Genomic DNA, 23,680 nt, shown 5'->3' with positions numbered 1-23,680 from the left:
ATACTACTTACTATCCCCTTTGTGTTGTGTCCCCCCGCCCCCCACTAAAACCAAAACGACAACAACAAAAAACCCCTCTGAGTTATGGACTAGAAATGAATTAGACAATTTTCAACAACTTGCAATTCTTTATTGGTTTGAAAATACTTATATTCGTGTGTGACCCCAATGTTCATCTCTAGTTGAACAGGTGTAGTGGGATGTTGCTTTATGGTTCTAACATGGAACTTCAGGGAGTAGATTGTGATGGTTCTACATTTGTATCCAAGATAAGCAATTAAGTAATTAGTCTTTTTTTTATTAATTTATAACACTGGACTTTATTATAAAAAGTAGGTTGTCTAGGGGTGCCTAGCCGGCTGTTGGTGGACCACGTGACTCTTGATCTTGGGGTTGTGAGTTTGAGCCCCACGTTGCAGGTAGAGAGTGTACTTAAAAAAAAAAAAAGTAGGTATCTCTTTCTTTAAATCCTTTATTAGGAGAATCATAGCTTTTGGTTACATAAGAGAGGCAGTGTCCAATAAAAACAGAAAGCAAGTCACATACGTAATGTTAAATTTTCTAGTAGCCACATTAGAAGTAAAAAGAATTGAGTGAAATTAATTTGAATAATATATTTTATTTAACTCAATATATCTAAGATATTATCGTTTCAATGTTAATGAGATATTTTACATTCTTTTTGTGTGTGTGCTAAGTCTTCAAAATCCAGTGTATACTTTACACTTACAGCATGTCTCAGTTTGAACCAGCCATATTTCAAGTGCTCAGTATTCACATATGGCTAGTGATTACCATGTTGAATTATGTAAGGTCTAAAGTTTGGGCACATTTGTATGCAGTAGCATCTAAATACGTTGACATGTTATATAGATTTCTGTGTAGATCACATCCTGAGAAACGTAAGGTGGATCTTCATACTTCTAGCCTTGAGGCGGATTTTAACTTGGCCTTAATGTGCATATTGTAAGAGAGTTCTAGTGGCCTTTGATTTTTTTTTTAAAGATTTTATTTATTTATTTGACAGAGAGAGGCACAGCGAGAGAGGGAACACAAGCAGGGGGAGTGGGAGAGGGAGGAGCAGGCTTCCTGCTGAGCAGAGAGCCTGATGCTGGGCTCGATCCCAGGACCCTGGGATCATGACCCAAGCCAAAAGCAGACGCTTAACGACTGAGCCACCCAGGCGTCCCAGCCTTTGATTTCTTATTGAGGTAATACACACCATGGTTATAATGCCTTAGCTACCACTTTCATTCCAGCCAGTGTTTAGTATACATGTACCACTCACTGCCCAAGCAGCATCTGGCCTGGGGCAGGTTGGTCTTGGGGGTAGTGAGGACAGGGGCAACAGCAAAGGTGTGGTCTGAAAATGTTTGGGAGGTGCCTAAGAGGAAGGAAGACGTTGTTTTAAAAAAAAATCCCAAGCACCACCTCTAATGTTGGAAGGTTTAGTTTATTTATGGAAACATATTGGTCTGAGGGGGGCAAATACCTCATTCTGACATTCTCATTTCTTTGCTTTATTGGACTTTTTTTTTTTTTAAAGATTTTATTTATTTATTTAAGACAGAGAGAATGAGAGACAGAGAGCATGAGAGGGAGGAGGGTCAGAGGGAGAAGCAGACTCCCCTTAGAGCAGGGAGCCCGATGCGGGACTCGATCCTGGGACTCCAGGATCATGACCTGAGCCGAAGGCAGTCGCTCAACCAACTGAGCCACCCAGGCGCCCTATTGGACTTTTAAAAAAGATTTTATTTATTTGAGAGAGAGAGAGTGCACGAGTAGGGAGAGGGGCAGAGGGAGAAGCAGACTCCCCTCAGAGCAGGGAGCGTGATGCGGGGCTCGATCCCAGGACCCCCACATCATGACCTGAGCCGAAGGCAGATGCTTAACCAGCTGAGCCACCCAGGCACCCAACTTTATTGAACTTTTTCACCAGTGCAATTTAAGCCCATGAGGAGGGAAATACCTCAGATCCGTGTTGTAAGTGTAAAAGTGCACACTGGATTTAGAGAACTTAGTACTAAAAGAAGAATGTAAAGTATCTCATTAATTTTTGTGCAATTACATGTTGAGGAGATAACATTATATTTAAGTATTTTAAGCTTTATTTTATTATTATTTTTTAAAGTAAGCTTCATGCCATGTGGGGCTTGAACTCGTGAACCCGAGATCAAGAATTGCATGCTCTACTGACTGAGCCAGCCAGGTGCCCCATTTTTAGATATATTAGGTTAGGTAAAATATATCATTAAAATTAATTTGCTTGTTTCCTTTTAGTTTTTTAATATGGCTACTTGAAAATTTAAGATTCTGTACGTGGCTTGCATTACATCTCTGTTAGATAGTTCCTGCCTTAGGTGTTCATTATTCGGTGTAAAAGACCACTGGGAAGGTACTGCCTGTGCCTTCCTGAACGTGTGCGTGAGAGCTTGGCCAGGTGATGGCACCTTTGCAGTGACAGACGGGGTCTTCCGTGTGTGTCCCCGCGGAAGACGAGGGAGAACTACAGCACAGGGTTCTGTACGAAAACCTGATCCTGAACCACTTAGCTACCATTACACTTGCCACTTTGAGAACAGAAGACCTGCTGGTTTTGTCACCAGTTTGCTCCATACTTTTTATGAAAGGAGCAGTTATGAGGGTGCTTCTTCGCACCTTCTCTGAGAAATAGATCAAGAACTCTAGATAAGTGTACGTGTTTGTGTGCATTCAGTCTTTCATTCAGTGTTCTCACAATCCCAGAGAATCATCTCTGGATACTTTGATCTGTACATATATTAGTCTTTGGCTATTACTCTTAGTTATTTTGACAACTTCTTCCGATTGCTTGGTCTGTATTGGTATTTCTGTGACCAAGCTATTCAGAAAGAAGAGGAAAGATGATCAGAGAAACCAGCATTTCTCTGGGGTATTTGTGAGCTTCAGGACAACTCGTATGACTGGTATTTAGCTTCTCTTCTTTCTCATCCCCAACTGAGAACTTTTAAAGATAGATTTATTTATTTATTTATTTGACAGAGAGAGAGACAGTGAGAGAGGGAACACAAGCAGGGGGAGTAGGAGAGGGAGAAGCAGGCTTCCCGCTGAGCAGGGAGCCCAATGTGGGGCTCGATCCCAAGAGCCTGGGACCATGACCTGAGCCGAAGGCAGACGCTTAATGACTGAGCCACCCAGGCACCCCCCCAACTGAGAACTTTTATTTATTTATTTATTTTAAAGATTTTATTTATTTATTTAACAGAGACAGAGATAGCGAGAGCAGGAACACAAGCAGCGGGAGTGGGAGAGGGAGAGCAGGCTTCCCGCCGAGGAGGGAGCCCGATGTGGGACTCGTTCCCAGGACCCTGGGATCATGACCTGAGCCGAAGGCAGACGCTTAATGACTGAGCCACCCAGGTGCCCCCAACTGAGAACTCTTAAAAACAAAATTGCTTTTCATTGAGTGGGAGAATCCCAGGCAGGTCCTTGCTTATACTTTTAAACCTGTATTCTTAGAATTAGCTCTGTCTTCCCTAAACAGTCACATCCCACCTTTTGGTCTTACTTTAGGTTTGTTATCTATACCTTCCAGTTCACCCTCTTAGAAAGGGGGTGGGGTGGAAAGAAAGGAGCTGACATTTGTTGAGCATCTGTTGTATGCCATGTACTGTGCTGAGTTCTTTAGAAATACCTCAACAGCCACGAGAGGTGGGTATGATCTCTGTTTTATAGATGAGGAAGTGGAACTCTGGAAGTTATTTTTCAACTTCACATACATCTGGTAGATAATGGATCCTGGAACTTGGCAGATGCCACGCCCACATTGGCATCCCAGTGTAGGAGAAGCTGGGATGTGCTTCCAGAGGCAGAGACTGTGGATGTGTCTGTATTGTTGTCAACTGGGAGAAACACGCAGGATCCTGTCCAAAGCATCTTTTATCCCTAATCACAGACCTGATGCCTGTGTTGGGTTGATGGGGTGTTTATAGGTTGTTTCCTCCTACTAAGGCTCACAGTGACCATATGGACACTTTGGTTTGCAGTTGGGACCCCGATTGCCACAGGATGGCCCAATGGAATCAGCTACAGCAGCTCGACACGCGGTACCTGGAGCAGCTTCATCAGCTGTATAGTGACAGCTTCCCGATGGAGCTGCGGCAGTTTCTGGCCCCTTGGATTGAGAGTCAAGACTGGTAAGTCCTTCCTGAGAAACTCCCCAAAGTGTCAGGTTTTGGTTTAAGTCAAGAGACATAACCTGTTCTAGCTTAACTCTATGCTATTTCATCAAAAAACTTATGGGTATAGGTGATGGCGTGAAAGAGATCAGGAGATAAAGAGGTACTCTCAGTCTCATGAAAACGCTTTCTACATTAGAAGTGTGTGCGGGCAGCTGTCTTTTGGCACCTGGAACAGCAGCCTGCTTGGCGGTAGATATTTGTTTTTGTTTTGACAGAGACAGAAATAGCAAGAGCAGGAACACAAGCAGGGGGAATGGGAGAGGGAGAAGCAGGCTTCCTGCCAAGCAGGGAGCCCGATGTGGGGATTGATCCCAGGACCCCGGGATCATGACCTGAGCCGAAGGCAGACGCTTAATGACTGAGCCACCCAGGCACCCCGGTGGTAGATGTTTTGAAGGCTGATTTGGATCTCATTTCCTTGGCGAGATCCTCTGTGTGTTCTCACACTCCAGGGATGTGCTACAAATATTTTTTATCTTAATGAGAGTTCTCTCATGGGTAGAGATTTGGGTCCATAATTCTGATTTCCCTTTAATTAAAGGAAGGAGACACAGAGTAAGAGAAATAGACTCGTTCGTAGAGGAGATAATGGCCCAGAATTCCAAGGACCATTTCCTTCACTTTTTCCCCTTCTTTCTTAGAGAGAGAGAGCAGGGAACGGGCAGAGGGAGAGGGAGAGAGAGAATCTTAAGCAGGCTCCACGCCCAGTTTGGAACTGACATGGGCTCCATCTCACAACCCTGGGATCATGACCTGAGTCGAAACCAAGAGTCGAAACCAAGAGTGCCCCTTTTTTCCCTTCATTTTAATGTGTTCAGATCACCTATTAATTTTCATTTAATGCAGGCCTATGACTAGTTTTTCTAGAATTTGTTAAGGGGCCAGGGAGGTGAGTCAGAGATGGTGGAGATGGGCCATCCCAGCCTGGGTTTGCTTATTTGCTACTAATAATCTGACTGCAGAACTGACTGAGACTTTAAAAGCAAAACAGCATGTCTGTCCGCTTCACTTGAGTATTTTATAAGTATAGACTGTGGCAGTGGCTAATAGTATCTGGAATAATTGTTAATAATCATTGAATTCATGATATTTCTTATTGCTGAGGAAGGTGAATCTAAAGTGATGGGTGGGTTAAAGCATCAGGTTTGTCTTGTTTTCTTCCCTCCTTGATGGTGATTTCTACTCGTGCGTGTGCGCATATGCGGATGTATGTAGGTTTCAGAATCGTTCTGTATCCTTCTTCCTTTTCCTAGGGCATATGCGGCCAGCAAAGAATCACATGCGACTTTGGTGTTTCATAATCTCTTGGGTGAGATTGACCAGCAGTACAGCCGTTTCCTACAGGAGTCAAATGTTCTCTATCAGCACAATCTGCGGAGAATCAAGCAGTTCCTTCAGGTGGGAAGAGACTGCCCTTGCAAAGTAGGGTGTTAGCTTTCTGTCCAGGAAGTATTTCTTTTCTCATTTGCCTAGGTAATGAGATCCTATCTTGTACTTTAAATCAAAGGAGAAATTATTAGCCCTTCCTCAAACCTCTGTATACCCATCCTTGAGCATCATTATCTGAAATCCACTTCTTTTGTCCACTGGAGTAATCACATAATTGTTACATTAATCATACTACGTTAGCATGTTAATAACATGATCAGAACTAGTGGTTTCATAGGAAGATGACTTATTTTGCTATTTTTATTTTTATTTTTTTAGAAAGGACGGGGGGTGGAAGGGGCAGAGGGAGAGAGAAAGAATCTTAAGCAGGCTCCACACCCAGCACGGAGCCCGACTTGGGACTCGATCTCACGACCCTGAGATCATGACCTGAGCAGAAATCAAGAGTCAGACGCCCAACTGACTGAGCCACCCAGATGCCCCAGATGACTTATTTTTGAATGTTAAATGTTTGACCGTAATTGGATACTCTGGGACAAGGTCTGTCACCTCCATGTAAGGATAACATACTGTCCAAAGACTCAGACTAACGTTGCCTTCTGTCACAGAAGTACAGCTCATGTGACTGTCTTTTTTCTGTTCTCCCCTCCATCTCCCACTGGTGGTAGCCAGGCTCTGAGGCCCTCGTTTTATTGTTTCATGTAGTAGATGTAATACTCTGGGTCCACGTCTCCTTAGTCTACTGCTACTTTTCATTCTCTCTCTCCAACTTACAGAGCAGATATCTGGAGAAGCCAATGGAGATTGCCCGAATCGTGGCCCGGTGCCTGTGGGAAGAGTCCCGCCTGCTCCAAACTGCAGCCACTGCAGCCCAGGTGAGACATGGGAAGAAACAAAGCACCACTGAAGACGCACTTTTCTTCTTGTGTCCAGAGAGGTGCTTGATCTTACATGGTCATTAGGGTGTGCGCCGACCTCTGTGGTAGAAGTGGATGTTTGGGGTTTTTTTCTTTTAAACAATGAAAAGAACTGTTTTGTTTTGTTTTTCTTGAGTACATAATGCACTCTCCTTTAAAAAAAATTAAAATTTGATACAATAGTACAGAGAAGAAAGTTTTACAAAAATCTGAAATGTCACTCCCTCTCTTTATTATCTCTTCCCAGGAAACCAACATGAAAAGTCTGGTGTATATCCTTCCATACCTTTTTCCAGGCTCATATAAACTACAGAAAATACACACACACACACACACACACACGCCATATTTAAATGGGTGTACTTCTCTGCATCTTGCTTTTTTCATTTAATATTATATCATGTAAATCCTTCTAAGTCAAGTAGTATAAAGCTAAGTCATTTTCTTTATTTGCTGCATAATATTCCGTGGTGTGGATTTGCTGTAATGTATTCAGTTATTCTTTCTTTGACAGACATTTGCTTCATTCTGGGTTGTTTTTTTTTCCCCCTTATAAACACTACTGCAATGTCTCCCTTTACCACTTTATATATTTGTGCTTTGATTTCTCTATTATAGATTTCTAGGCATGGAATTGCTAGGTCAAAGGGTTTATATATTTTAATTTTATAGATCTAGATTCCTTTCCCCAAAGGCTGTAACAGTTCACATTTGCACCAGTGGGATATGATAATGTACTCTTCTTGGGTGCCACCTTGGAGATGCTTTGGGGTTGAATCATTCAGGTTCATATGCATTTCTCTTTTGGGGTTAAGTTTGAGAATACACTCACTAGAGCTTACAGTTAGCTTAGGGAAGGGAGATAACATGACACTAATTGGCCCATTGAGGAACAGTTCCATGCTACTGGTCTCATCACTTATGTTGATATATGAAAGACATACCACTTGTATTGATTGATACATGATAAACATATCTATCTAGAACATCTAATATATCTGTAACATCTGATCTATTATGTGTGTATGTGTGTATATATCCTACTGTGTTATGCTAGTTATGACCCCCTGCTTTAGAGGAGGTTGTAGTCGGGGAGAAACGGAAAAATCAAACAACTTCATAATGCAATAAAATAACAAAATTAAAATATACTAAAAAAAAAAGAAAACTTAAATAGATCAAAGACCATGAAAATATATTGAAAAAGACTTAAAAAAAAGTGTACACTCCCTATCCATCAAAAAAGCCAATAGGCCTGATGGTTTAAAAATTTTAACAAACTTCCATGGAATAGATTGTTCTATTATCATTTAAACTCTTCCAAAGTATAGAAATAAAGGAGACGTTTCCAGCTTATTTTATAAGGCTGGAATAATCCTAATATCAAAACCTTAAAAAGACAGTGTAAGTAAAGAAAATGGTTAGGATTTTGGTATCCTGCTTAGTGTACCAAGCATGGCTTATATTCTTGGGATGCAAGGATGGCTCAACATTAGGAATTCTATCAATGTAACTCATTAAGTTAAATAAGAAAAACCGTATTTCTGTTAGACAACAAAATTTAGTGTCCGTTCTAGATAAAAATAAGAATTTCTTAACACAGTAAAGAATATTTGTCAGAGCCTTCTTAATACAATAAAGAATATTTGCCAGAAACCAAATGGAACAGTATGCACAATGGTAAAACACTAAATACTAAAATATTCTCATTAAAAATTGTTATAAGGGTCGCCTGGGTGGCTCAGTCAGCTAAGCATCCGACTGTTGGTCTCTACTCGGGTCATGATCTCATGGGTCAAGAGATCGAGCCCAGTGTTAGGCTCCCTGCTCCACAGGGAGTCTGCTTGAAGATTCTCTCCCTCTGCCCACTCCCTCTTTCTGTCTGTGTGTGTCTCTCTCTCTCAAATAAATAAATCTTAAAAAAAAAAAAGTTACAAGATTGAGGATGCCTCCTGCCATTGATTTTTTTTTTTTTTTTTTTTTTAAGATTTTACTTATTTATTTGACAGCACAAGCAGGGGGAGCGGCAGGCGAAGCAGACTCGCTGCTGAGCAGGGAGCCTGATATGGGGCTTGAACCCAGGACCCTGAGATCATTACCTGAGCCGAAGGCAGATGCTTAACTGACTGAGCCACCCAGGCGCCCCCATTGATATTTTTATGAAGGATCCAGCCAATACAATAAGACAGAAAAAGGGGGTGTAAATGTTGGAAAGCTAGAGACAAAATTGTCATTATTTATAGATAGATAGGTCTTCCTATAAGATCCAAGAGAAATAATTTAAAAAAAAACTGTTGGCACTAACAAGAGTTCAGAAAGATGATTGCATTCAAGATAAATATTTTAAGAATCTTATGTAGTTCTTTTCTATAATAGCAACAATAACCTGTTAGAAAATGTCAGGGAAGAAAAGATCTGATTCATAATAGTAAAAACACTTGTATTCAATATGCATATATTATTGGTATACGTGATAAAATGTCTGGAAGGTTATATACCAACTCATCACAGTGGTTAGTTATAGGAGACTTTTTTTACTTTCTCTAAGGGGATTTTATTTTCTTTACTATAATCAGAGACTTTTTTTTCTTCCCCCACCCCACTTAAAAAAAAAAAATCATGCTAAAGTACACGCAACATAAAATTTACCATCTGAACCTTTTTTTTTTTTAAGATTTTATTTATTTATTTGAGAGAGAGAGAGCGTGAGAGTGAGAGAGAGAGCATGAGTGGAGGGGAGGGAGCGGCAGAGGCGGAGGGAGAATCAGGCTTCCCACTGAGCGGGGAGCCCAATGCAGGCAGATGCTTAACGATGTGGGCGCTTAACGACTGAGCCACCCAGGTGTCCTCATCTGTACCACTTTTAAGTGTACAGTTCAGTAGTGTTGAGTTCAGTTAATGTTGTGCAACCATCTCCAGAACTCTTTTCATCTTACAAAACTAAAATCTAGACCCATTAAACAGCAATTCTTCGTTCCTTTCTCACCGCAGCCCCCGGCAATCACCACTCTCCTTTCTGTCTCTGTGAATTTGGGAACTCATAGAAGGAACTCATACACTGTATTTTTGTGCCTGGCTCACTTCGCATACCATAATTCTTTACAGTTCATCCTTGTTGTAACACGTGTCAGAATTTCCTGCCTTTCAAAAGCTGAATAATGTTGTACATTATTGTGGTACATAGACCACATTTTGTTTACGCATTCATCTGTTGAGGGACACTTGGGTGGCATCCACCTTTTGGCTATTGTGAATAATGCTGCTATGAACAGCAGTGTACAGTTTTTTCCCTTACAAGACAAAGATGTAGCAGGAACATAAAAGAAAGGACATCTAAGTCTAACTGAGGGAGTCAGGAAAGTATCACAGAGAGAGAGATTGTGTTCGAGCCAAGACTTAAGGCTGACGACAAGTACACCAGGCTGATGAGAGAGCACGCCAGGCAGAGAAAAGATCGTGTTCAGACAGGGAAACATTAACACATATATTGTTGGGAGGAGTTGTGGAAAACTTACTCATCTGTTGGATAAGGAAAGGTCCAGGGCCCTATTTGTGAACACCTCTTTAGTTAGTCATGCCCAGCAGCTGGGCTTTGGAAGAGCCGTTTACCACAAGGGTCTGGGGACCAGACTGCCTGGGTTTGAGCCTCATAGCTGTGCCCCTTGCTGTGTAACCTCAGGCTGTGGGAATGTGCCTCCCATGGGAATGATGACAGTACCTACTTCAGTGCCTGCCACGTACCTGCCAAGTAAACATTAACTGCTCTCTGCTCCTGCTGTCACGATCACTGTCACATCATCGTCCCTGTCACCACGACTGTAAGAAATGAGAACCCACTGAGGAACTTTCAGCAGAGAACTGATGTGCTCAGATATGGGTGGGGGGGATCTGAGAACACTCACTGTTTGAGACACTGGAGACGGGGAGGTTAGCAGAGAGGCGCTCCCCCCTGCATCACTGGAGTTTTCTGTCCTGGAGAACCATAATGTGTTCATCCTGTCCCATAAGATAAAAATATTCGATTTAAGCCAATTGGGGTAGAGGCTCCCAAATTTATAAGAAGAGACAAAGGAGCAGTAAGTGCCCTACGGATATTCCCAATCTTATAGATCTGGGGTTGGCAAACAGTCCCAGTGGCCCCAGTCCAGCTTGCCATGCCTTTTTGTAAATGAAGTTTTGGGGAACACAGCCCCACCCTTTTGTGTACATGTTGTCTGTGGTTGCTTGCGTGCTGCAGTGACAGAGCTGAGTATTTACAACAGAGACTGGATGACCCACAAAGCCAAAAATATTTACCACCTGGCCTTTATAGGGAAAGTTTGCGGCCCTTGATCTAGAGCTAGAAATTGGATCCTTGAGGCCTCATCCCAGGCCTTTCTGTTATTTTCTCTGTTTATATCATCTGGCATATTCTTTTTTTTTTTTTTAAGATTTTATTTATTTATTTGACAGAAAGAGACACAGCGAGAGGGAACACAAGCAGGGGGAGAGGGAGAGGGAGAAGCAGGCTTCCCGCAGAGCAGGGAGCCCGATGCAGGGCTCGATCCCAGGACCCTGGGATCATGACCTGAACCGAAGGCAGACGCTTAATGACTGAGCCACCCAGGCGCCCCTTCTGGCATATTCTTAAGTGTCTTTTATGGGTCGAGCACCAGGAGCTAGGAAGACAAGTAGATGTGAGCCCTGCTAAGCAGGGCTGTCAGTCTAGTTGGGATGATAGGTATAGGTATACACTCAAAGTGAGAGAAACACAGAGGAAGATGTGAATAATTTTGCCTACAGAAGTTGAATAAGGTTTTACAGGAGAGCTAACGGTTGCACTGAGTTTGAAGGTGAAGGAGTTGGGCTGTGCTCGGGCAGAAGCGCATGCCAGGCTGAGTGGACGGTGTGTGGGGAGCACGCTATATGTGGGGAAGAGTGGGTAGTTTGGGGGTGACTGGAACACAGAGAGGAAGGCTTCACTGGTCATCAGATTGCGTGAAGCATCGGTCGGTGCTGGGTTGAGATGTATATCCCTGGGAGCAGTGGGAGCCAGTACGTTTTTACAAAGGTACTAGAGGCGGGCTTCTGTGGGTGGCAGTGAACCAGGTCTGTTCCCCTTTAAGTGCAATACCAATTTAGAAATAGACATGGCAGTCGAAAACAGTAAACTGTCAGCTGTATTGTTGGTAAAACAAGACTGGAAAACATGGTTTGGGCAGGGAACCATTGGGGATTTCTGATGCCTGCCCCTGTGTTAGGTCTGGGGGTGGAGAGATTGGGTTTGCAGAGCAACACGTCCCCAGCCATCCATATGGAGCTTCAGAGACCAGAGACGAATGCCCACTGAACACAGAGCGAGCGGCCTCTAGAAGTGCTTCTAGAAACCAGGCCCTCACTCCTGCCTTCGGTGTGGCCCAGGAAGGCAGCGGTGGAGGAGAGAGGCACCAGCTAAAGTGCTGGGTTCTTTGAAGATCTGTGCATGCAGAGTCTTTCTCCTAATCTCACCGATCAGATGAGTCACTCCCCCTGTGAAGAGAATAAAATCAGGGTGGTGGTTGGCTTCCCTAAACTTCTCAGGGAGGTTTGTGTTCTGTGGACTTGGATGGGGACCGCTGGAAAGGGAGAGAATGGGTCTCCGTAGAGCTGGCATGTTTGGGTCTATTTCGGAGACTCCTGGTAGCAGTGTAGGGAACAGATTGGAAATGAGAGAGACTAGAGGCAAAGAGATCAATAGTTGGGGCTTGAGCTGAGCCGGTGGAACTAGAGATCTATTTGCGCGATTACGGAGCACAGAGCCAGGAGGATTTGGTGACTCAGTGTGAAGTCTGTCTTTGACACTGAGAATTTCTAGTTTGGAAAACTGGTTCTATGATGTCTTTCCTGGACTCTCAGTTTTGTTCCATTGGTTGATACCTCAGTCCTGTACCAATATTCACTGTCTTGATCACTGCAGCTTTTTTCTTTTTAAAAGATTTATTTAGGGGCACTCGGGTGGCTCATTCAGTTAAGTGTTGCTTTCGGCTCAGGTCATGATGTCAGGCTTCTTGCTCAGCAGGAAGTCGGGCTTGCTTCTCCTTCTCCCTCTGCCCTTCCTGCCTGCTTGTGTTCTCTCTCTCTCTCTAATAAATAAATAAAATCTTTAAAAAATAAAATAAAAAGATTTATTTATTTTTTTGAGAGAGAGAGGGTAAGCACTTAAGCAAGGGGAGATACAGCAGGAGAGGGAGAGAATCTCTAGCACTTTCCCCACTGAGCGCAGAGCCCGACGTGGGGCTCGATCCCACGACCCTGCGATCATGACCTGAGCTGAAATCAAGAGTTGGCCACTTATCAGACTGAGCCACCCAGGCACCCCTGTGTGGTCTTTTTGGGGGGTCAGGTATCTTATTCCTTTTTTTTTTTTAAGTTTTTATTGATTTATTCATTCTAAGTAATCTGTACCCAGTGTGGGGCTTGAACCCACCACCCTGAGATCAAGAGCCAGAAGCTCCTCCACCTAAGGCAGCCACGTGCCCCAGATATCCTACTACTTTGACAAAGTTTACCATGTTCACATTTCATGTGCTATTTGACCTTTTCAAGGTACCAGCCTCCCCTTCTCCCGTGAGGTGTTCTCTCTTCTTATGGCATTTCACCTCTGGGACAGTGGTTTTTTATTATACCACAGAAATGTGCTGGCTACCACCTACACTAAATAGGCATCCAAGATCTGCTGTCATAACTGTTCTGAAAAAATTTTTTTAAAGATCTTATTTATTTATTTGATAGAGAGAGACACAGCGAGAGAGGGAACACAAGCAGGGGGAGTGGGAGAGGGAGGAGCAGGCTTCCTGCTGAGCAGAGAGCCCGATGTGGGGCTCGATCCCAGGACCTGGAGATCATGACCTGAGCTGGAAGCAGACCTTAACCAACTGAGCCACCCAGGCGCCCCAGTTCTGAATTTTTTTAACGTACTTAACCTAGAATGAGGTTTTCGAAGGTGGGGACCATGTCTTAGCTCCCCATGTGGTCCCCTAGTGCAACCCAGAGTGGCTTTAGAGGTGGCCTAAGGTAAAAAGGCAAGGGCACAGGCCAAACCGGGGGAGAGGGTCCTTGCACCATGCTGACGACGCCCGGAATGCTGCCTCTGTTTCCATTCCCCGCCCAGTGGCAGCAGCACCTCAGCCAAACAGAAAGGGTGGTGGGTGGGATGGCAACTGGACAGGAGTATTTTTCTCCCCGTATTTCCTGCGTTCACATGTGTGTTGATTCCCTTTTCCGGCAGCAAGGGGGCCAGGCCAACCACCCCACAGCCGCCGTGGTGACGGAGAAGCAGCAGATGCTGGAGCAGCACCTACAGGATGTTCGGAAGCGAGTACAGGTGAAGCAAGTCTTGGGCAGGAAGCCTTTCCTTGGGGACATTGCCTGTGGGTCCTGTGTGTGTCTTTTTTGAGGTTTTGGCTTCATTTTAATTCTCAGAAACTTTCCTTTCCCTCCTCCCAGGAAAATCTTGCTCACTTCTGTCTTTTTGTTTTGGTTTGGTTTGGTTTGGTTTGTGTGTTGGTATTTTAAACAGGATCTAGAACAGAAAATGAAAGTGGTCGAGAATCTCCAGGATGACTTTGATTTCAACTATAAAACCCTCAAGAGTCAAGGAGGCAAGTGACTATTAGAGACATTAAAATCTGCTGTAGAAAGTGAGGTTGTTCCCTGAGTTCCCGGACTTGCGTCTCTCGCGTCCGCTCCGAGTTTGTGGCGGGGGCCGAGGTGGTGCACGGGGGCTCCTGGTGCTTACGCGAGCGCAGCTGTTAAGGATCCGAGTATTCCATCGGGTCAAGGGGGTTTTCCTTCGCCCACAGACATGCAGGATCTGAATGGGAACAACCAGTCAGTGACCAGGCAGAAGATGCAGCAGCTGGAGCAGATGCTCACCGCGCTGGACCAGATGCGGCGCGTAAGAGCATCCGACCACCTCCCCTGCTCGCCCCTCCCCCTCCCCCTCCCCCGCACCTGCGCGGTCGCCGCGTCTAGTGGCAGAACTTGCCTGGCGTCTAATAAGTTCCTTCTCTGGAATTGACTTAAGAGCGTGGTTAGAGGGCGCCTGGGTGGCTCAGTTGGTTAAGCGACTGCCTTCGGCTCAGGTCATGATCCTGGAGTCCGGGGATCGAGTCCCGCCCTCATCGGGCTCCCTGCTCGGCAGGGAGTCTGCTTCTCCCTCTGACCCTACCCCCTCTCATGTGCTCTCTCTCATTCTCTCTCTCTCAGATGAATAAATAAAATCTTAAAAAAAAAAAAAAAAAGAGTGTGGTTAGAGACGGTCTGAGGAAATGTTTTCTGACTTTGTTTGGGTTTCCAACCAGAGCATCGTGAGTGAGTTGGCGGGGCTATTGTCAGCGATGGAGTATGTGCAGAAAATGCTCACGGACGAAGAGCTGGCTGACTGGAAGAGGCGGCAGCAGATTGCGTGCATTGGAGGCCCTCCCAACATCTGCCTAGATCGCCTAGAAAACTGGTAAAAGATGACGGAGGAGAGTTTCCTTTCTTTCTAGAATGCTGTGCTAAAATTACGGTCATAATGGCAGGCTCAGGAGTTGGACTCCATCCCACAGATGCAGACTTTGATGTACTCACATTAAGCCTAGGGGCACCCGGGTGGCTCAGTCAGTGAAGGGTCTGCCTTTGGCTCAGGTCCTGATCGCAGGGTCCTGGGATCGAGCCCCGAGTTGGGCTCCCTACTCGGTGGGGCATCTGCTTCTGTCTCTTCTTCTCCCTTTGCCCCTCCCCCTGCTTGTGTGCGCTCACACTCTCTCTCTCTGAAATAAATAAATAAAATCTTAAGAAAAAACAAGTCTAAGAGTTAAAGTCTGAAGAGTTTTACTTTATTTGGACAATTTTTTAATAAAAATTTGTTTATGTTGCTATATTTTAAATATGTTTTATTTATTTGAGAGAGAGCGAGCAAGCACATGGAGGGAACGGCAGAGGGAGAGGGAGAGAGAGAATGCGAAGCTGACTCCGTGCTGAGTGCAGAGCCCCATGCCTGCAAGATTACAACCTGAGCCGAAACCAAGAGTCGGACACCCAACTGACTGAGCCACCCAGGCGCCCCTGTTTTATTTAATAATTTAAATAAAGCTTTTGGTTTAACTACGTAGCACAGACCAAAGTTTCAATTTTAGTTATTTTAATAATCTAAAATGACACATGCTTTTTGTAAGGGAAAAAAGTTCATACACAGAAAATTAATAAAGAGAAGAAAAGTCTTTTAAAAACCAATCATTCAGAGGTCCCTACAGCTAGAATTTCGATGGCCATCCCTCTAGCCATCGGCTGTTGTACATATGTACATAAAGATCGTCATCTCTAGGGGTGCCTGGGTGGCTCAGTTGGTTAAGCGTCTGACTCTTGATTTCGGTTCAGGTCCTGATCTCAGGGTCATGAGATCAAGCCACATGTTGGGCTGTGTGCTCAGTGCTGAGTCTGCTTGTCCCTGTCCTTCTGCCCCCCTCACCCCCAATGCATGCGCACTCTCTCTCTCTCTCTCTCAAATAAATTAATCTTTAAAAAAAAAAAAAGATCGTCATCTCTACATTTTCACATCAATGGGATCATTCTTTATCTGCTCTTTTGCTTTCATTCACGCAGCAGGTCCTTAGTGAGCATCCTTGACGTGCAAAGCCCAACCAATGCCCATGATGCACCGGCTTAAACTATAAGAAACTTAACATAAAGGGGCACCCAGCATGTAGAGCATGAAATTGGAAATTTAGGACGGCCCTACATGAGAAAGCCTATTTGTTCACATCCTCACTAACCCTGAATTTTGTTAATTCACTGAAAGCAGTTTTAAGTGCTTTTTTAAAAATACATTCTTTTTTTTTTTAAGATTTTATTTATTTGTGGGGGGGGTGAGGAGCAGAGAGAGAGGGAGAAGCAGACTCCCTGCTGATCAGGGAGTGCAATGCAAGACTCCATCCCAGGACTCTGAGATCATGACCTGAGCCGAAGTCAGATGCTTAACGAACTAAGCCACCCAGTCCCTTCTTTGGGGTATAAGTTTTAACACTTTTTCCTCTATGCCTAGCTCTCTCTTTGAATGTTAAGTTCTGGAAGGGACTATTTTTAAAAAACAAAATAGATTCCCTTTTTCTTATTTTTTTTTTTAAAAGATCTTACTTATTTGGCAGAGAGAGAGAGAGCACAAGCCGGGGGAGTGGCAGGTAGAGGGAGAGGGAGAAGCAGGCTCCCCGTAGAGCAGGGGGAGTCCGAAGTGGGACTTGATCCCAGAACCCCGGGATCATGACCTGAACCGAAGGCAGTCGCTTAACCAACTGAGCCACCCAGGCACCCTCCCTTTTTCTTATTTTTATTTTTCTAGTAAGCTCTATGCCCAACGTGGGGCTTGAACTCACAACCCCGAGATCAGGAGTCACATGCTCTACCAACTGAGCCAGCCAGGCACCCCCCACTTTTTCTTATTTAATACCACTGAATTATATACTTACAAATGATCAGTTTTACATAATGTATATTTTACCACAATAAAAAAAAAATTCCCCTTTCTTATTTTAGGGGACTACATGGTGGTGTTTACATCTGTGGTGTTCCCTGCCCCTTCTCCAGCTCACTGGTGTGCACTCACTGAGGTAACTAGTGGCTTTCTTATTTATTGGCAGGATAACCTCATTAGCGGAATCTCAACTTCAGACCCGCCAACAAATTAAGAAACTGGAGGAGTTGCAGCAAAAAGTGTCCTACAAAGGGGATCCCATCGTACAGCACCGGCCAATGCTGGAGGAGAGGATTGTAGAGCTGTTTAGAAACTTAATGAAAAGGTAACTTAGAATTTTAGTTCCTTTCCCTCATCCCCTCGCTTCGGAGGCACAGGACAAAGACCAGTTCTCTGAGAAGTGTATGGACTGCTGTCTCTCGCTTTGCTTTCAGTGCCTTCGTGGTTGAGCGGCAGCCCTGCATGCCCATGCATCCTGACCGGCCATTAGTCATCAAGACTGGAGTCCAGTTCACTACCAAAGTCAGGTCGGCCCCACGCTTCCTCTTTTGGTAGATATTTTATTGAGAGACGCTCTTAGGACGAGAGCAGTAAGTAGGTGGCCAGGGTTGTTCTTTCTAGGCATGACAGGCAGTAGTATGGTGTGTATGGAATTTGTTGGCATAATATCAGCTTGCTCCTTGATTTCTCCTGTCAAAAGCCAAGGAATGGTTACCTCTTTTTGAAGTTACCTGGGCAAATTCCTATAATTTCAGCCCTATAGTCTTAGGCCTTGGTGTCTCCTTCTGCCCTGCAACAGAGGCAAAATAATGCTGGTTATTTTCTGTTCTTTGAGCCTACTTTTCCCTAAGGATTTTAAGGGAAAGAGTAAGGCTTCGAGATATAGAAGCTAAGAGGCCATGGAGCAGGTGGGTGGTGGGCCTTGCAGGGCAGGGTGTGACTTTCACACCCAAGTCAGAGCAGGTATGTTGGGGTTTGCCCTTCTGCAGTGAAATTTCCCTCAGAAACTTGGTGTTAGGTTTCAGGTTTAACAGAAAGAATACCAGCTGCAGAGCACATATTCCCGTAATATTTCTCATGAAACGACTTTTATTATCCTTTTGTGAATCTCTCACAACTTTGTCCAAGTTCGAGGTTCTTAGGCTTTCTTTCAGTACCTCTTGGCCTGAAGGGGTGATACTCAACTTTAGGTCAAAGACGCACTAGCAGAAGAGGAATTTGGGATTGTGCTTTATTCACCTTTCAGAAAGGAAGCGTTGTGAATTTTATATTCCTTCAAGTAGGAGTTGCTTGGGGGAGCCTACTGACTTTTTTTTTTTTTTAACTGATACTTTTTTCTTTACTCAAAAACCTTTTTTTCCCCCTTTTTTGAAATAGATTGCTGGTCAAATTCCCTGAGTTAAATTATCAGCTTAAAATTAAAGTGTGCATTGACAAGTAAGTACTCTGTATCTTAACTCTTTTTTTCCTTTTTTCAAATGAGAGACAGAAATGAGAACTTGGACAGATACCATGTGAACTTAGAGACTTTATCTCCATTCAGGGATCTTCATTTTTTGAACAAAAGTTTTCAAAAGTCTTGTAGTGCATTGTCATTTACGTGCCTGAACAAAACCACAAAACTGGTGGTACAGATATGAGTTGTGATTGCTGTTGTGACCCTCAGTCCCCCTTTTTCTTTAATTTTTTACCTATAAATGTAATTTATGCATATCATGTAAAACCCTGGCTATATAGGAAAAATTGATGCTTTTCATTGTTCCATACTTCACCACATAATTGAATACACACTTTTCAAAATTTGACTGTACTTTTCAAAAATTAAAAGCACATACCCTTTGAAGAGATTTGAAAAAAGAACATTATCCTTAATTTTTGGTGACATAAGTATCTGGAAATTGTCATGAGAGTGAACTGGAAAATAATTACTAATAAAATAAGGGACTTAAGGAAGATGGTAGGTTTAATAAATAAACAAAAATTAATAACTTCAACCATATATTAGCATTAACCAGTCAGAAATTATAATAGAAAAAAGTGATTTCACAATAAGCAAAAAGTAAAAAAATACATTGTGATAAACTTAACAGAAATGTTTAAGATCTATTTGAAGAAAATTATGAAATTTTATGAGAAGGGATATTGTAAAAAGTGATGAAATGAATCATATTCCTGGATTGCAGACTTTTATTATAAAGATGTTGATTCTTCTCAGTTAACGTGGCACCAAGCAAAATGTGAACAGAATCTCTTTACTTGCCCTTCAAGTTGTAGCTAAGATGAGAAAAATAAACAAAGATAGTTTTTGTTTTTTGGGTTTTTTTAGATTTTATTTATTTGAGAGAGAGAGGGAGCACGAGCAGGGAGAGAGGCAGAGGGAAAGGGAGAAGCAGGCTCCCCACTGAGCAGGGAGCCCGATGTGGGGCTCGATCCCAGGACCCTGGGATCATGACCTGAGCTGAAGGCAGATGCTTAACTGACTGAGCCACCCAGGTGCCCCACAAAGATAGTTAAAAAAAAAAAAATGGATGTGTTTACTTATCTTTAGTTATGGTAAAAATTTTGAACGTAAAATTTACCGTCTTATTCTTTTTTTTTTTTTTTTTTAAGATTTTATTTATTTTTCAACAGAGAGAGAGACAGCGAGAGAGGGAACACAAGCAGGGGGAGTGGGCGAGGGAGAAGCAGGCTTCCTGCCGAGCAGGGAGTCCGATGTGGGACTTGATCCCAGGACCCTGGGATCATGACCTGAGCCGAAGGCAGACGCTTAACGACTGAGCCACCCACGCACCCATCTTACTCATTTTTAAGTGTATGGTGTTACGTATATTCACATTGTTGTGCAACAGATCTCTAGAACTTATTCATCTTGCAACATGGAAACTTTACATCCATTGAACAAGTCCCTGTTTCCTTATCCTCCCAGCCCCTGGCAACCACCATTCCACTTTCAAAAAAAATTTTTTTTATAAGTTTTTTTTTTAAATAAAGAATTTTTATTTATTTATTTATTTATTTGACAGAAAGAGAGAGAACATAAGCAAGCGGAGTAGCAGGTAGAGGGAGAGGGAAAAGCAGGCTCCCCACTGAGCAAGGAGCCAGACGTGGGGCTTGATCCCAGGACCCCGGGATCATGATCTGAGCTGAAGGCAGTCGCTTAACCACCTGAGCCACCCAGGCGCCCCTAGAAAAAAATTTTTTAGTGAATAAAAATAAATGGGAGTGGTGTGGGAAGATGCCCTGCCAGATATTAAAATGTAGAGTTTCAGTTACTAAATGAGTGTGTTACTAGGGCAGGAATAAACTGATTGATCATTGAAAGAAAATCTTGAGTCCAGAAATAGACTTCAAGTTTGTATAATCAATGAGTAAAGGATGGATTATTCAGGAAGTAGTTTTGGGAATACCTGCTGTTGGGGAGGATTTGAATGAGAAACTTGAGTTTCACTGTTTGCTAACCACCAGAGGTATCTATATGTTTAAACTCATGCATCTTAAAAGCATAGGTGAATGTATATATAATATAATGATGGTAAAATTGCAAAATGGTAAAACCACTTTGGAAAAGAATTTGGCAGTTTCCTATGAAGTTAAACAGGCACCTACCCTAGGAGCCTATCATTCCACTCCGAGGTATTAACCCAAGAGAAATGAAAGTATATAGGCACACAAAGGGCTGTACACCAATGTCCGTTAATAGGTGAATGAATAAACAATTCGTGGCATATCTATAAGCATGCACTGACCAATTGTGCCACTGGAGCATCATAATTTGTGGTATATCTATAAATGGAATATCACTTACCAATAAAGAGGAATGAATTATCAATACTTGCAACACATAAGAAATCTCAAAATAATTACACTGAGTGAAAGAAGCCAAACCAAGAAAAAAAAAAAAGAGTCGTGCTTCAGTTTCCATTTATATAGAATTCTAGAAATGAAAATGAATCTATGGTGACTGAAAGCAGATCAGTGGTGGCCTGGGGACAGAGGTGGGGTGGAGTGTGGGATTTGGGAATGGATTACAAATGGGCCTGGGGAAACTTTGGGGATGATGGGTATGTTCATTATCTGGTTTGTGCTGATGATTTCACAGTATGCGTAGCATGTATACATATGTCAGACCTTATCCACATACATTTTCAATAGTGTACTTTATTGTTCATCAATTATATATCAAAGCTGTAATACAAAATTTTTTTTTCTAAAAAGGAAATCTAGAGGGGTGCCTGGGTGGCTCAGTCGTTAAGCGTCTGCCTTCGGCTCAGGTCATGGTCCCAGGGTCCTGGGATCGAGCCCCGCATCGGGCTCCCTGCTCGGCGGGAAGCCTGCTTCTCCCTCTCTCACTCCCCCTGTTTGTGTTCCCTCTCTCGCTGTGTCTCTCTCTGTCAAATAAATCCCTCTGTCCCTCTGCCCCTCCTCTCTGCTCGTTCTCTCTCTCTCTCTCAAATAAATAAAAATCTTAAAAAAATAAAAAGGAAATCTAGACTAAACATGAGGGAGAATTTCCTGGTAACAAGAACTCTTAAGTTTTAAAATGTGATATATGGAAAGGTATCTTCTGAATGGTTTAAAATTTGATCAATTTTAATCTGTAAACCCCCACAAAATGCTCTATTTAATAAATAGTAGCTATATTAGTGCATATATAGCAGTGGAGAAGCACTTTTAAAACAGTACTTAAAATAAAAAAGGAAGAAAGGAGAAGACTGAGAAATGTGACTACATAAAAAACTATACATTCAAACACATAGAGCTGGAAGACGGTGGACACTCTGGGAGGACTATGTCCAGCTAATATCAAATGGGATGATCTGAGTTGCCGGTAATAGTAAACCTTTAGAGAAAACCCAGTGTGACTTAAATAATAAAGGAAATTTGCAGCCCAGTGTAACTGGAAATGCAGAGTTAGGGCAAGTTCCTGACAGTGAGATTAGTGACTCACTTATGTCACCCAGGACCCAGAATCTTCCATTTGCCTTCTCGGCCATCATAAGTATTACTGGCTTTGTAAGATTCCCTTCTGAGTTCCAGTGTGGTTGCTTGTGGTAGTTAAGGTCCCATGCTTCCTTGCTCATATTCCGTTGAAGCTGTGGACAGTAAATCCAGCCTGGGTTGTAATTCCTTCCCAGTCTGAGTGAGACAGCATAGGTCATGTCCTCACCCCCAGCACCACTGCGCTGTGGGCATGCTCCGCTCTGATGTACTTAACGATCAGGATCCCCTGGAGGTGGGCATGGGAAGGATACTTGAGCAGAACCAAGGGTCTGTTGGGAAGAGGGAGTTGATGCTGGGTAGGTATGGAGAGGGTTGTCATATGTCACATATAAAATGTAATTGAATCATTTACAGAAATTCCCGGGAGAACAGTGGTTTTTCCAGCAGAGTAAATGACAGGTATTTTTTTGAAGAAACACAGGGCCAGTTTTATTAACACCAGTTTATACTCTTAACAGAGACTCCGGGGATGTTGCAGCTCTCAGAGGGTAAGTTCAGCCTGGAGGCTTCCTTTTGATCTGTTTAATCTGACTTTGTCCTCTGGCTACCCCGTCACCTATGTGGTTGGTTTCTCTGCTGTGATTCAGATCCCGGAAATTTAACATTCTGGGCACAAACACAAAAGTGATGAACATGGAAGAGTCTAACAACGGCAGCCTGTCTGCAGAATTCAAACACCTGGTACAAGGAGGGAGCCTGGGTCCCCGTCTCCCAGGGCGTCTGGTCGTGGGAGGGGGGGGAGGTTGGTGGTGGGGAGCCTCACGTGACATGGGTGCTCCCTGCTTCTCTTACAGACCCTGAGAGAGCAAAGATGTGGCAATGGGGGCCGAGCCAATTGTGACGTAAGTTTTGTTGCGGATGAAAGCCAACTGGGAGGGTTTCCTTTGATGGGGAAAGAACAAGAACCTTCTTATTGCCCAGAATTAGAGACACCAACCTGTGGTTAAGCTGTAGTCACACAGAAAAATCACCGCAGGTCAGAATGACATGGTCAGAAGTCGTATCTGCTTTGGAGTTCTCTGGCTTGGAGCATTTCCTTGATTGTCCCGGGAGTTGGCGGGAGTGGCTCATCTTTAAGGAGGAGTGGAAAGTCCCTGGCTGACTTACCCACACTCATTTAGTAGAAAAGAAGCTTTCCACCTTGCCTGGGGCTTTCCAGATTCCCCTTCCAACTTCTGCCAGCCCAAATGACTTGGCTCCATTTTTGGTGACCTGTTTTTCTCACTGCGGTGGCATCGAAGGTTGTAATAAGTCGGAGTTAGGGCGCCTGGGTGGCTCAGTTGGTTGAGCGACTGCCTTCGGCTCAGGTCATGATCCCAGGGTCCTGGGATCGAGTCCCGCATCGGGCTCCCTGCTCTGCGGGGAGCCTGCTTCTCCCTCTCCCACTCCCCCTGCTTGTGTTCTCTCTCTCGCTGTGTCTCTCTCTGTCAAATAAAAAAAAAAAATTTTTAAAAAAAGAAAAAAAAAAAAAAATAAGTCGGAGTTAAATATCTAAGAAAAAGAATAAACCTGGGGCACCTGGGTGGCTCAGTTGGTTGGGTGACTGCCTTCGGCTCAGGTCATGATCCTGGAGTCCCGGGATAGAGTCCCACATCGGGCTCCCTGCTCAGCGGGGAGTCTGCTTCTCCCTCTGACCCTCTTCCCTCTCGTGCTCTCTGTCTCTCATTCTCTCTCTCTCAAAT

The 23,680-nt window shown here is 43.6% G+C and overlaps 1 protein-coding gene and 1 non-coding gene across 17 annotated transcripts in view; one reads left to right on the top strand and one right to left on the bottom strand.

Moving 5' to 3' along the window:
• The window catches only part of STAT3 (signal transducer and activator of transcription 3), a 72,961-nt gene that overhangs the window by 37,192 nt on the left and 12,089 nt on the right, over positions 1–23,680 (top strand). For 11 of the 16 annotated variants that reach the window (XM_044921707.1, XM_044921703.1, XM_044921704.1 and 8 more), the window contains exons 1-13: positions 3,358–4,175; positions 5,474–5,618; positions 6,386–6,484; positions 13,773–13,868; positions 14,064–14,145; positions 14,347–14,441; positions 14,848–14,999; positions 17,164–17,322; positions 17,432–17,524; positions 18,375–18,434; positions 22,457–22,486; positions 22,586–22,679; positions 22,793–22,840. In XM_044921707.1, the coding sequence (XP_044777642.1) occupies positions 4,006–4,175; positions 5,474–5,618; positions 6,386–6,484; positions 13,773–13,868; positions 14,064–14,145; positions 14,347–14,441; positions 14,848–14,999; positions 17,164–17,322; positions 17,432–17,524; positions 18,375–18,434; positions 22,457–22,486; positions 22,586–22,679; positions 22,793–22,840 (1,323 nt within the window). In that variant the 5' untranslated portion in view covers positions 3,358–4,005. Of the gene's footprint in view, positions 1–3,357; positions 4,176–5,473; positions 5,619–6,385; positions 6,485–13,772; positions 13,869–14,063; positions 14,146–14,346; positions 14,442–14,847; positions 15,000–17,163; positions 17,323–17,431; positions 17,525–18,374; positions 18,435–22,456; positions 22,487–22,585; positions 22,680–22,792; positions 22,841–23,680 lie in introns of those variants that run through there. The other 5 variants (XM_044921700.1, XM_044921699.1, XM_044921706.1 and 2 more) reach the window with 4 other exon arrangements.
• Positions 16,875–16,947, bottom strand: TRNAR-CCU. The gene has a single exon. It is a non-coding gene; the product is annotated as a tRNA-Arg (tRNA).

This window comes from Neomonachus schauinslandi, chromosome 15 (genome assembly GCF_002201575.2).
Source record: "Neomonachus schauinslandi chromosome 15, ASM220157v2, whole genome shotgun sequence".
NCBI lineage: Eukaryota > Metazoa > Chordata > Mammalia > Carnivora > Phocidae > Neomonachus > Neomonachus schauinslandi.
This window is presented reverse-complemented; position numbering and strand designations above follow the sequence as displayed.